The sequence below is a fragment of the Xyrauchen texanus genome, chromosome 12 (assembly GCF_025860055.1).
Source record: "Xyrauchen texanus isolate HMW12.3.18 chromosome 12, RBS_HiC_50CHRs, whole genome shotgun sequence".
In the NCBI taxonomy this organism is placed as follows: Eukaryota; Metazoa; Chordata; class Actinopteri; order Cypriniformes; family Catostomidae; genus Xyrauchen; species Xyrauchen texanus.
Genome location: NC_068287.1, coordinates 47,779,174 through 47,793,481, shown reverse-complemented (window position 1 = coordinate 47,793,481; position 14,308 = coordinate 47,779,174). Strand labels below are relative to the sequence as shown.

General features: G+C 39.6%; 1 protein-coding gene across 1 annotated transcript in view; it reads right to left on the bottom strand.

The window, feature by feature from the left end:
- LOC127652407 (uncharacterized) overlaps positions 1 to 14,308 on the bottom strand; it is a 746,522-nt gene that overhangs the window by 410,806 nt on the left and 321,408 nt on the right. Inside the window, exon 17 of the mRNA XM_052138529.1 lies at positions 12,228 to 12,398. Within this exon, the coding sequence (XP_051994489.1) occupies positions 12,228 to 12,398 (171 nt within the window). The remainder of the gene's footprint in view (positions 1 to 12,227; positions 12,399 to 14,308) is intronic.

Below are 14,308 nucleotides of genomic sequence, written 5' to 3'. Positions count from 1 at the left end.
TTTCGTTGTCGTTTGCCTTTAAGTGTCCATCTGGGTTCCCATGTCCTCCTTTCTTTTGGACTGCTTGAGGGATGTGGTCTGTTCCATGGTTTCTTCCAGTGGTTGGACGTGCATATGGGTCTGGCACTGATGTGGGGGTCACGCTCTTGAATGCCACATGGTTTACTCAGCTCTATGCTGAAGAACCTGGCTTTGCAGTGATGCCACATATTTTCTGATGCCACCCCTTGGTCTTGAGAGGTAAGGCTTGAGACTGATGATGCCTTGTGGGCCTTTCTTGAGGCCATTCTTTGTTTAACATAAGCCTTGTGTGCTAAGTCACGCAGTTGTTGAGCTGTCATCATGCGAGGACATGCCATCTAGATGATATCTCACAATGGGATGCAGGTTTCGGAGGAAGATGGTTTTGAAATCAAGTTCTTCTTCCATCTCAGGTTTGCTCCGAGACTGAAAGTAGTCTTGACGTAGTCTACGGTAGTAGACTTGAATGGTTTCTGTTCGTCCCTGTTGGGTGTTCAGCAGTTCTTGTCCAGATTCTGGGTCTGAAAATTATTTAACCAGGGCCTCTCTCAGATGTTGGTAGTCAGACTTTGTGTGGTTTGATTGTCTGTCAAGAAAATGTTTTACCTCATGGCAGGATGTTATCTATAGTAGGTATAAGTCTCTGTTAGTAATCTGAGGCCTCATATTTAGGTGGAAGTCTGTGTCAATTCACCCCAATAAAAAACACAATTAGACTTTAAAGGTACAAGATAATTAAGGATGACTCAAAAACACGAACAATCGTAGAAGAGTCCACGAGTACCGAAACATCCCAAGAATTCTAAATGCTAGAACACTTACCGAATAACTAGTTATTCTGCACCAGTGCTTTAGCTTTAATGGAGGTGTTGTCTTGTCCTTTAATGGAGGTGTTGTTGTTTGTTTGAGTATCTTCTTCTGCTTGTTTTCCAGCGATTGCAGATGTTTGCTTACACTTCAAATGTCTTCAATCTAAAGGGGGATATGTAAGATTATATAGGCAGAAGAATTCCAGCAACATGATTTGAATCTAGGAAAAACCCAGGCTTTCAGTTTGGAATTTTTACACTTTGCTTTGAACTGTGGTAACGACTGTACCTGACAAATGAATAATTATGGACCTCAATTACAATGTGCAATCACTTATAATTGATAAATATAAGCTTTAATTTTGTATGATTCATCTCATTCTACTAAGAATGGTAACTATAAGGCTTAACTTGATAAAATACAATGATGTTTTGTTACCTACACATATAATATCCATACAAAAATGTCATGTTTAGTATATAAGCATTCGCTGGCATATGCAGAGAAAGCTGATGACAACGAATATCATGTACCATTCTCAAGATATAAAAGTTCATGATTAAATATGCACTATTTTTGAGTGGGAGATTTGTAAGACCATAAAATCAACTGTCAGAAAGGACAGCCCAGTCGACCATGTGACTGGAAATATTTTAACTGAAATTGGCCGCATCCCCAAAGGTGTCCTGCGCCAATCAGAATTAACTTTTCAAACAGGAAGAACATGCTCTCTTCTCTCGACGTCCAGAGAAAGCTCATCACTCTTTATGGTTCACACACCCATGAGAAGGCCTTGCTTCAAATCTAACCCCATAATTCATACAGAAAATAACTTCGATCATACAGAGGTCAAAACATTAACGGAATGAACTTTCGACCAAGCGCCAATAACCAAGCAACACAACGAATGCAAGGAAATACCACAAAGACACGCAAGTACATCTCTAATATTGTGCTCAAAGTGCAGGTATATTAAATCAAATCACTTTATTTTCACACTACCATGTACACAAGTGCAACAGTAGGTGAAAATCTTGTGCAGTTCTGAGCAACATAGCAGTCACGACAGTGACAAGACATATACCAATTACAATAAACAACATATTTACACAACACAATTTACATATCAAATGTACACAACACAATAATAATATACAATGTACAGTAAACAATACACACAATATAGAAAGCACATACAATAAAATAAAAAATAAAGAGTATATAAAAAATATATACAGTAGTTGTGTTGTGGAGAATATAATTATGACAGTGCAGGAGTGGTGGTGACAGTACCACCATTGTGTCCTTGAGCAAGGCACTTAACTCCAGGTTGCTCCAGGGGGATTGTTCCTGTAATAAGTGCACTGTAAGTCACTTTGGATAAAAGCATCTGCCAAATGCATCAATGTAAATGTAAATGCTGTCCAGTGTGAGATAATAATATTAATAAAGTGCGGTGCTGATTATTGATCGTGAGAGTGTTTAAAAGTCTGATTGCTTGGGGGAAGAAGCTGTCATGGAGTCGGCTGGTGCGGGTCCTGATGCTGCCAGCCTGATGGTAGCTGCCTGATGGTAGCTGTGAGAGCAACCCATGAATCGGGTAGCTGGAGTCTCTGATGATCCTCCAAGCTTTTTTTCACACACCGCCTGTTATAGATGTCCTGGAGGGAGGGAAGCTCACCTCCGATGATGTGTCTGGCAGTTCGCACCACACTTTGCAGGGCTTTGCGGTTGTGGGTGGTGCTATTGCCGTACCAGGCGGTGTTGTGTGTTGCAATCTTAATCAGTATATATGTGTGTGACTAATCTTAAACAAAGTATGCCTGTTAACAAATGATGAATGATGTGTGTAACTAACTAGAAAATATATGTAAAACCAAAAATACTAAAAAGGAAACTGCAGCTGCATTTCTGACACAGGAGATGAGGGGAACCTAGAGACAGTTTATACATTGGAAATTATTTAGGCAGGGGAACCTTGAAACAGTACCTACATTGGAAATTCTTTAGGCAAAAAACTGATAAGAATGAACCAATGCGAGGCAAAACCAGTAGTCCCACTGCAGCAATAACAAACCAACGGAATGAGTGGAACTTATCTCTTAGAATATTGGAGATGCCCCGGTGGCAAAAATAAGCCAATCAAAAGAGTAAAAACCTGAGAACAAAGGAATACACCCTGGGTCAGAAATGTAGAAAAGAAGGGAACACAGGAGAAATGGGATCTTTTTGAGCGGAGCTTACGGGTGAAGCAGACTTGATCCCCAGCTGGCTGAACGATTTTTGTACTTATTCTTTCTTGTTAATAAATACAATTTTTACTTTGAAAAATTGACTTCGTCTCCTCAAAAAAGAACACGACAGCGGTGATGCAACCAGTCAGGATGCTCTCTACAGTACTGGTGTAGAACCGTGTGAGGATGTGGTGGTTCATTCCAAACTTCCTCAGCCATCTCAGGAAGAAGAGGTGCTGGTGAGCCTTCTTCACAACGGCCTCAGTGTGGACGGACCATGTGAGTTCCTCAGTAATGTGGACACCGAGGAACTTGAAATGGCTGACTCTCTCCAACTGTGCTCCATTAATGGTGATGGGGCGGTGTTCTCTGTCTTTCTTCCTGAAGTCCACTACAAGCTCCCGTGTCAGAGTGTGCACCTCCTCTCTGTAGGCTGTTTCATCATTGATCAGACCTACCACCGTCATATCGTCAGCAAACTTAATGATGGCATTGGAGCTATGTGTTGCCACACAGTCATGTGTGTATAGTGAATACAGGAGTGGGCTGAGAACACAGCCCTGCGGGGCTCCAGTGTTGAGGGTCAGTGATGAGATGTTGCTGCCCATTCTAACCACCTGAAGTCTGCCTGACAGGAAGCCAAGGATCCAGCTGCACAGCGAGCTGTTTAAGCCCAGAGCTTCACATCAAGCTTGGAGGGCACTATGGTGTTTGTAGTCTACAAACAGCATTCTCACATATGTGTTCCTTTTTTCCAGGTGGGAGAGAGCAGTGTGTATTGTAGATGCAAGCCACACTGACAAATGGCTAAAAAAAGCATCTTTTCCATGAGCACTTAACCAGTCACTAAAAAAAAATATTATTGTTGCAGTTTAATCAGTCTTAACTACTTGACAGTTGGTTGAGACAGTTGGGTCATCAGGCTGGAATGATAGGTAAAGATGTGTTTCATACGCAATAATCAGTATGTTGAGTTCATTACTTGGCCAGTTGCAGTCGCCAATTCACACACACCAGTATAAGAGTGTGAACGCACAGTCAGGAGTGTCAAGATGGTGTGCACATATTTACGGCAAGACTATTTTAAAAAACACATTTCTTTTAAAATTTCAAAGCCCATTTTTGTGTATGTAAAATTTATATATCGGGCCCCTGGTACCTGTGAAATACATTGAGACTGAACTCATATGGTGCATCTTAATCAGCTCTTGACCATAAGTCAGCGCACTTGTCAGGGAGTCGGCCATTTCTAGGGTTGTCCCAGTCACAAAATTGGTCCATTGCACTGAAACAGTCACTCCCCAAAAATCCCAGAATGCACCGTAAAAACCAGTGAGCATCACAGGTCTCGGTGTTCCCTTAACGGAAATCCTGCATGTCTTCAAGTTTTTAGAATATGAATGCAAGAGTAAATTTAGTCAAAGCTTGGTTTTCTGTCTTTAAAATATTTTCTTTATAACTATCTTTCATCCATAATGTACAGAAACGGGTAACAATCATACAAACTTTTAAACTAACTAAAAGTTTAAAAATACACAACTTTCATGCAAATATCAATCATAACATGGAAATAAAAATCAAGTATTTACCAAAGGAACAAAACTCTTTTGAAAATGTTAATTTAGGTTTATATTTTACTGTACTGAAGATCATAATGATTGCTTTTGTATACCAGAACTAAAATATTTTTTTAAACAGCACTATTTCAGACTTTCAAAAGATGGATAAAATTAATCTTCATTTTCACTTTGTTAATGAGAATAGTTTTCCTGAAATTCACTCAAATGTCTGAGAAATATATAAATGTTCGGGGGAAAAAAAACAGTGTTTCAGTGCTTTCACATTCATTATATTGTCTCTCAGTTAGAGGTGTTGTGCAGAAGGTAGTGCATTTGCCCCTTACACATATAAGAGCTGTTGGCTCATGGGGATCCAGGTTGGAATTTTGCCTAGGTCATGTCCCAACCCTGTTCTCCCACTCTCTCTCTCAATTTCCTCTCAATCTATACTATCCTGTACATCAATACAAAAAGGTTAAAAATAAATAAACAAAATAAGTTGATACTTCCTGTATTAAAGCTTATGTCAATGTTAAGTATGATGAACAAATGTTCTCCCATCTTTACTTTAAACACCCATTCATGAGTTCGCTTGTCAAGTGGTTATTATTGTCGTTCAACCATATACAGTTAGTACAGTACACAGTGAATCGAGACAATGTTCCTCCAGGACCATGGTGTTACATAACAACATAGGACAAAAACAGAACCACATGAGACTACATAGACTAAATAACATTCCTACATAAAGTGCTTGTGCAAATGTGTGCAAAAAGACAACAATGTAGTAAACAAAACATACTATGAAATAGTGTTCTATGGACATAGCAGTTATTGAGGTAGCAGCCAGGTATAAAGTGACAATGAATTAAAGTGCAACTCTGGACATGTGCAAAAGTTGGATGGTGTACAGGTGTGTGGGTGTGTGTGTGTGTGTGTCAGTCCAGTCTGAGTATTGAGGAGTCTGATGGCTTGGGGGAAGAAGCTGTTACACAGTCTGGCCGTGAGGGCCCGAATGCTTCTGTACCTCTTGCCAGATGGCAGGAGGGCGAAGAGTTTGTGTGAGGGGTGTGTGGGGTCATCCACAATGCTGGTTGCTTTTCAGATGCAGCGTTTTGTGTAAATGTATTTGATGGAGGGAAGAGAGACCCCGATGATATTCTCAGCTGTCCTTACTATCCTCTGCAGGGCTTTGCGTTCCAAAATGGTGCAAGTCCCAAACCAGGCAGTGATTCAGCTGCTCAGGATGCTCTCAATAGTCCCTCTATAGAATGTAGTGAGGATGGGGGGTGAGAGATGTGCTTTCTCAGCATTCCAAGAAAGTAGAGACGCTGCTGGGCTTTCTTGGTGATAGAGCTGGTGTTGAGGGACCAGGTAAAGTTCTCCGCCAGGTGAACACCAAGGAATTTGGTGCTCTTGACGATCTCCACAGAGGAGCCGTCGATGTTCAGCAGTGAGTGGTCAGTCTGTGCTCTTCTAAAGTCAACAACCATCTCTTTTGTTTTGTCCACATTCAGAGACAGGTTGTTGGCTCTACACCAGTCCGTTAGTCGCTGCACCTCCTCTCTGTATGCTCACTCGTCGTTCTTGCTGATGAGACCCACCACGGTCGTGTCATCAGTGAACTTGATGATGTGGTTTGAGCTGTGCATTAGTGCACAGTTGTGAGTCAGCAGAGTGAACAGCAGTAGACTGAACACACAGCCCTGGGGGGCCCCAGTGTTCAGTGTGGTGGTGGAGAAACTGTTCCCGATCCGGACGTCCAGGAACCAGTTGCAGAGGGAAGTGTCCAGGCCCAGCAGGTTCAGCTTTCCAATCAAGTGATGAGGAATGATTGTGTTGAATGCTGAGCTGAAGTCTATGAACAGCATTCGAACATATGCTTCCTTTTTATCTAGGTAGGTGAGGGCCAAATGGAGGGTGGTGGAGATGACGTCGTCTGTTGAACAGTTGGGGTGACAGACGAACTGCAGTGGGTCTAACGAGGGGGGAAGCTGGGTCTTAATGTGCCTCATGACGAGCCTCTTGAAGCACTTCATGATGATGGGTGTGAGTGCGACAGGGCGGTAGTCGTTGAGGCAGGACACTGAAGACTTCGTCAGCATCGGGACGATGGTGGTGGCCTTGAAGCGTATTGGAACGACGGCGCTGCTCAGAGAGATGTTGAAGATATCGTAAGAACATCTGCCAGCTTGTCTGCACACCCTCCGAACACACTGACAGGAATGTTGTCTGGTCCAGCAGCCTTCTGTGGGTTGACTCTACATAGAGTTACTCTACACATGTTTGTGTAAACAAGATCTAGTGTGTTCGCCCCTCTCATTGCAAAGTCCACATACTGATGGAATTTAGGAAGCACTGTCTTGAGGTTCGCATGGTTGAAATCTCCAGCAACAATAAACGGTCCGTCAGGGTGAGCATTCTGCAGTCCGCTAATAGCATGCTCAAGACCCACATAGCACTTGAAGTGGAAATGGTAACAGGTTGTTAAGGGTAAACTAATTTGGCTTGCTGTAAGAATGAGGGTCTTGAGCATGCTGCTCGGCTCTAAGTTCCACCTAAGGGGTGCTGAAGGGATGCTGGAAGAATCGGTCAAGGGGTGAGATAAGCAGCTGCTTATATGTGCTTGCATTATTTTTGACAGGGCTAACTTTACAAGCTCCTCCTGAAACTTCGTTTATAACTCCTTTAATAATTTGTTACAGACATTTCATAAAGAAATAATATGTATATCAATAGAATCACTATGGTGTTAAAATATTCACAAAAAGAATATACAATACATACATTCATAACATAATTCACATTCACAATGGGAATGAAAGTGAGGCTGTGAGGGATAGACTTACCATCTGTTCAGTGACATGCACTGTATAAAGCTCTATAAAGCTTCTAGATCCCATCTAATCTTCCACAACTCACATTGTCTGGAGTTTTTTGTCTACTGTAATTTCTTGGAATTATATTTTTCAAATGTTCAATGTCAACAGCAGAACGATCCAAAAAGCACTTTAAATGACTGTACAACCCATTGAAAAGAGGAACAATGTATAAATGCAATGCTCTTATTGCATCACTTTTTATTTGGCCCCTGCAGAAATCCAGTCATAATTAAACAAAAAAATTTTATTCAGTCGTTTGTTACCTCACTGTGCGTTTATGATATTGCTGTTTTGTGTTCTCCTTTTGCATTTTTATGATATTTTGCTGTGTCTTTTCCCTGATCCTTAGATGCAGTTTGTGTCGAGGATCTGAGGTACATTTGAGTTGATATCAGATGTCAGATTCTGAACTGATAATCTCATGTGTGACAGACGTTGAGGTGTTTGTAAAGAGCTCTTCACAATATAGAGGTGAATTGTGAGACTATCTGAAACTGTCCTCTGGTAATCCATCAACTCAAATATCTTCCCACCAAAATAAAGTCTCCAGTTGAAATAGATATGTCGGAAATATATCACTTCTATTGACAACAATTCTTATCCTCTCAGTCTAATAATAATTCACTAATATATTACAATAATATTAAACCTTACTGGGTTCCAAAACACAAGTGTGTGAAGTTGTAGTTTTTGCACACTGTGTTCATTCACAGAAATGTTTTTTTTAATATAAATTAACATCATTCTTCCTACTTTGTTTATTAAAAACTGTCAGGAAAACATGCTTTCATTACTTGTAACAAAATGCTTTAAACATGCTCTAAGCTGATAGGTTGAAATGATGTTCCCTCTGATTGTTCCTCATCTGAACATTTGAAGAAGTTTGTCATAAAGAGCTGGTAAAAAATTAATGTTGTGATAATTTTTAATGGTGATGTCAAAATCAAAATGACTTGATTCCCTTAAAAGGAACCAGATTCAGCAGAGGGAACCCATTCACATGAACAGATTAACCACAGCTATGAACCACAACATATCCATAATTTATATTCCAATGTAGTAATGAACTGCCAACACAAACCTCAGTACTTCCAGTGTACAGTGAGGACTCTTCAGTGCATCAGAGAGCAGCTTCACTCCTAAATCCTGCAGGTCATTGTTACTCAGATCCAGCTCTCTCAGACTTGAGGTTTTTGATGATTGTTGAACTGAAGACAAACTTTTACAGCACTGACCAGTGAATCCACAACCAGCCAATCTAAAAAAATGAACAAAATTATCAAAAAGTAGTTTTCTAAAACAGATTACTCCAGAACTAATCCAACACAGTTTCAGTTTTCAGTCGGATGTCTGACACACTTATAGACTCAGAATGACAGAGGGGTGATGGATGTGCTGAACTCTATTTCTGATTCCCTGTCACATGGAGCTCACCGAAGTAACAACAGGAGTACAGTGTAAAAATAAACAATTATAATAGTGATTTAGGATGGATTCATGAAGTAACTTTATGCTGTGGATGTGTGTGATTGTGTGTTTATCCTCTCTGGGTTTGCCACAGTTTTCAGTGAGAAAAGGCTTTCGGTTCAATAAAAACAGACTGTTCTGCCTCCGCTTTCTTATTTTATTAATCATTTTAGTGTTGGAGAATCCCAGAAAACATCTTGGTGACAGAATCACTATGGATTACAATCAGTGTTTGTGATATGCGGCTGTGAGTGTGATTGCTGATGAAAGCATTCAGATCAGAGCATGACATAATCCTAAAAATAAAAAAATATACTGTCCCTTGGATTAATTCAGATATATTAAAATTAATGAAAAAACGTGATCTTGCTTTAAAAACAGCAAACAGATCAAAGTTTAGTCATGACAGACAACATTTCGCTATGTTACGGAACAAGGTGCTAAAGTCGTTGAGAAAAGAAAAGGCTGATTTTGTTCTGAGGATAATTAATGAGGCGAGAGGTAATTCAAAAACAATCTGGAATAAGTAGTGCTACTTAAAAGGTGACAAAAGAAAAGATAGGTCTTCACTTGAATTGATGGTTAACGGGAAGCTGAATAACAATCCAGCTGATGTAGCCGAAGCACTAAATTATTATTTTGTTGACTCGGTAGTCACAATTACACAATGTTTTCCCCCAAGTATACAGAAATTTATACAGTTAATACAGGTGAACAAACCCTTACTCTAAGGCAGCGTTTCTCAAACTCACGGGCGTTTGGACCGTGTTGGGGGGTGGTGTGAATGAGGCAGCAGAGAGGGGGGTACTCAACAGGCGGCCTGCGCAAAAATCTTTTCAGCTCTTCTCCTTAGCCTATGTCTTCATCTTGCTCGGATTACTGCTGCCACTTCACCAGGAGGGTATGCCAGGAGAGCCGCTTCCTAAGTTACACATGCTTTTAAGAGGCGGAGAATTTTCAGCGCAAAATAGAGGCGCGCTTTCACCGGCTTTTTCTGTACATAACGCGGAATACATAATTAGGCGCATAATTAGTGCTCAGGGCTCACACTAATGACCGTAATTAATAAAAAAAAAAGTGGCTGTTTTTGACGTCGTTTTTTCTTCGGTTCAGTTCAGGTGGCTGAGCTGTTGTCGTCTTTGTTCGTCATTTGAAATCAAATGACCGTTTGTAGGCTATTCAAATTTGAAGCCTAGTATATATTGCCTAATTGAGTGTGCGAACGCACGAAAAATTTGTGTGTGAGCCTGAATTTGTTTGAATTTCTAAATACATTTGCAATACCTTTCAAACAATCCATGTGTTTTTGCATTTTTTTCCAAACACAATATTACTCAACTTGAGGCTTTTACATGTAGTTTAAATACAATAAGAAACTTCTGTTTCAGTTTTTTTTTTTACCAAAAACTCAGGCTTCAGGTATCAGTGTTGCAATTGGGGGCGTTAAGAGGATCATGAAGAGGTCAGGGGGGCGTTTGTTCAAAAAAGGTTGAGAACCACTGCTTTAAGGGCAGTCTCTGAATTAGACGTCTTAAGAACAATTACATCTCTTAAACCATCCAGAGCAAAGGACATATTTGGTATGGATGTGGTAATGCTTAAAGAGCTTAGTGAGTCGTTAGTTAATCCTATCACTAAAATTATCAATCTTTCAATTTCTCAGGGATGTTCCCATGTGCTTGGAAGTCATCTGTTATTGTGCCTATATTCAAAAGCGGTGTTCCTCACTCTGCTGGTAATTACAGACCTATTAGTATTCTACCTATAGTCTCAAAGGTTGCAGAGAAATTGATGGCTGCACAAATCACTAATTATTTGAATAACAGATCTTTTGTTTTACATCCAATGCAATTTGGCTTCAGAGCAAACTATTCAACTGAGATGGCAAATTGCTATTTCACTGAGAAAGTTAAGTCTCTATTAGATAAAGGAGGGGTTGTCGGGGCTGTGTTTCTTGATTTCAGGAAGGCCTTTGACACCATAAATCAAAGAATTGTGTTGTCTAAATTATTAAGTTTTAATTGCTCTCCACATACGTTGAGATGGATCGAATCATACTTGTCAGGTTGCACACAGTTTGTTAGTATACAGAATTACAAGTCAGCTCCTCTAAGTATATCCACTGGTGTTCCACAAGGATCTATTTTGGGTCCTTTACTTTTTATGTTTTACATCAATGATCTTCCATCTGTCTGTCCTAATACTAACATTCAAATGTATGCAGATGACACTGTTATTTATATACACGGAAGTAGTGTGTCACAAGTTGCAAATTAACTTACAGAATCTCTGGTTCATGTTGCGGCTTGGCTAGAACAATGCTGCTTACAGTTAAACATCACTAAAAACTCTTGATAAGAAATCAGTTCGGTTTCATCACTGCTCAATATTAAAAAAATACAACTTGCTAAGCTGGGATAACTTGATCAAATATGTACATATCTGTTTGTGGTTTAAGACTATACATAGCCTGTCTTCACCACTAAAACAGTTTAGTGATCTGTAGATCACCGGTGGGGAAAGGGGGGACTGTATTATCCCTCTCAAAAGAAGTAACTTTATCCAGTCTGTATTTTCAGTCAAAGCTGCAAGGGAATGGAACTCCATCCCATCAACAATTAGACGATTACATGCTTTTGGTTCTTTTCAGTCTCATCTTAAAAAATGGTTACTGACAATTCAGCACTGTCAACATTAGTGTTGTATTCTTGACAATAGACTTCTTTGTACTAATTGTTCTTGGCTATGTTGCTCTCTTCTGTTGCCATCTTTCTCTCTCTTTCCTTTCTCTCATGTTTACTTTGTTTTAGATAATTCACGTTTATTTTGTATTTATTTTTTTCATATGATGTGTATATGTGTGATGCTCTGTCTCTGTTTTAAGGGTGACCGTTTAACATTCTGTCAAGGGTCTACAGATGAAAAATAGCCTTTTGGGCTAATTCTGGCACATTTACATTTATGTTTATTAATGTGCATTAACCCTGAAAATAAATAAATAAATAAAAACATGTGGTCAGTTCTTCAGAAAAAGAAGCTCATTGGTCACTTGATAAGAACACAAGAGCCCAGCCCAGCGACTGAGCGTTGTTTTTTTTACACATCAGAAGTGCTTTGTTAGTTGTCAGAATCACTAACTCAGTCAAGTGATTAATGCCCTGCCAGCCAAATATGATGTAAATGAAGCTTATGACTGAAAATGTGAGGACATTTACTGTTTCAATGTCTGATTATTTCTACTGAAACTCACTGACCTCAGTATCTCCAGTGTACAGTGAGGACTCTTCAGTGCATCAGAGAGCAGCTTCACTCCTGAATCCTGCAGGTTATTGTTACTCAGATCCAGCTCTCTCAGGGAGTTTGATGATTGTAGAACTGAAGACAAACTTTCACAGCACTCATCAGTGAGATAACAGCCTGCAAGTCTTTAACAGAGAATGAAATACAGCACAATAAGGAGATTGTATATTGATCAAATATTGAACATAGATCTTCATTGATCCAGCTGTCTGTAAGAAAAAGCCTATGGACAGGAGGTGGAGTTCAGGTTTATTTTTTCTTTAATCAAATATGTATTGCTTTTCAAAAGTATACAACAGTGTGTGCATAACATATGATATCATTTATATTTTGAACATCATTGCGCCCATGTTCCCCTTGCCACCCCTCCTTTCTTGTGCATTCCGGCCTCAGACAGGTTTATGTGTACAATATCAAGGAATTTATCAATCCAGTGTAACAAAGTGAGGAAATGTGGGGGTTGCCAGTGCAAAGCAAGCATTTTATGTCCAGAAAGCAACACTTGTTTCCGTTAAAATGATAAACATAAAATATGTGGAGTGGAGGTGGCGTAGTGGGCTAAAGCACATAACTGTTATTCAGAAGGTTGATGGTTAGATCCCCACAGCCACCACCATTGTGTCCTTGAGTAAGACACTTAAGTCCAGGTTGCTCCGGGGGGATTGTCCCTGTAATAAGTGCACTGTAAGTCGCTTTGGATAAAAGCATCTGCCAAATGCATAAATGTAAACTGAAAGAGAATTCATCTTTAAAATTGTTAAACTTTTGCGTATGAGTTCCTTCTGAACCGACAGATCCCCCCAATTTTATTTATAGCTGATGTAATTTCTGTGCCACTAGTACCAATGAACGGAAAAGCAAAAATACAATTTGTTTTCAACCAGCTTTCTGTACATGCCCCCATCTGCTGTTTATTGAACAAGCATATTCATTTATGAATTGTTATTTTATATTAAATAAGGTTATTAATACAATTATTATTTAATTATTTTTAAACACGATTAAGAATCTTATTTTATATAAATTACACAATGATGATTCATCGACTTTATAGACATTACAGTTTTTATCGTCTGTTAATGCTGATCTTCTGTAAAGCTGCTTTGAAACGTTGTGTGTTGTGAAAGGCGCTATACAAATAAAAATGACTTAACTTGACATAGTCCCGCCCCAAGCTCAAACCATTGGTTGAGTCAGTGCTGTTGTGACGGGGTCGCTAATAAACAAATAGTGGAAGTTTCATAGTGCCACAGAGACAGTGTAAATGGCTCAATTATATTTGTGTCTGCATATTAAGATAGGATTGGAGAAATATTTTTTTTTTCTGCTCACTAAAATTGTACAGAGCAGTTATCGGAGTTACCGTAGACTTTGTCAGTTCGAACCAGTCTGGCCAATCTCTACTGACCTCTCTCATCAAGAAGGTGTTTCTGTCTGCAAATCTACCGCTCACTGGATGTTTTTTTTGTTTTTGGCACCATTCTGAGTAAATTCTAGAGACTGTTGTGTGCGAAAATCCCAGGAGATCAGCAGTTACAGAAATACTCATACCAGCCCGTCTGGCACCAACAATCATGCAATGCCCCAAATCACTGAGATAATTTTTCCCCCCATTCTGATGGTTGATGTGAACATTAACTCAAGCTCCTGACCCATATCTGCATGATTTAAATGCACTGCCCTGCTGCCACATGATTGGCTGATTTGATAACCACATGAATAATTAGGTGTACAGGTGTTCCTAATAAAGAGGTAATTCAGTGCATGTTAAAACTTTAACCCTTTAAACAGTGTTTCAGAACACAACTTTCTGCAAAACTCTGAAATATGTGTTCTTAAGTGCATGTAATTTGAGTCTATAATGTGGCTCGTCCTGTTAAATACTTGTAAATACATTACTGCTCCATGCTCCCTACACACCAAGCAGGGAATGTCTGTAGCTGTGTTCTGATTCCCAGGGTCCCTCCACAGTGTTCACTGCTCCCTACTCACTACATTCACACAGTCACTGTTTGGGATTGACACACAATTACTT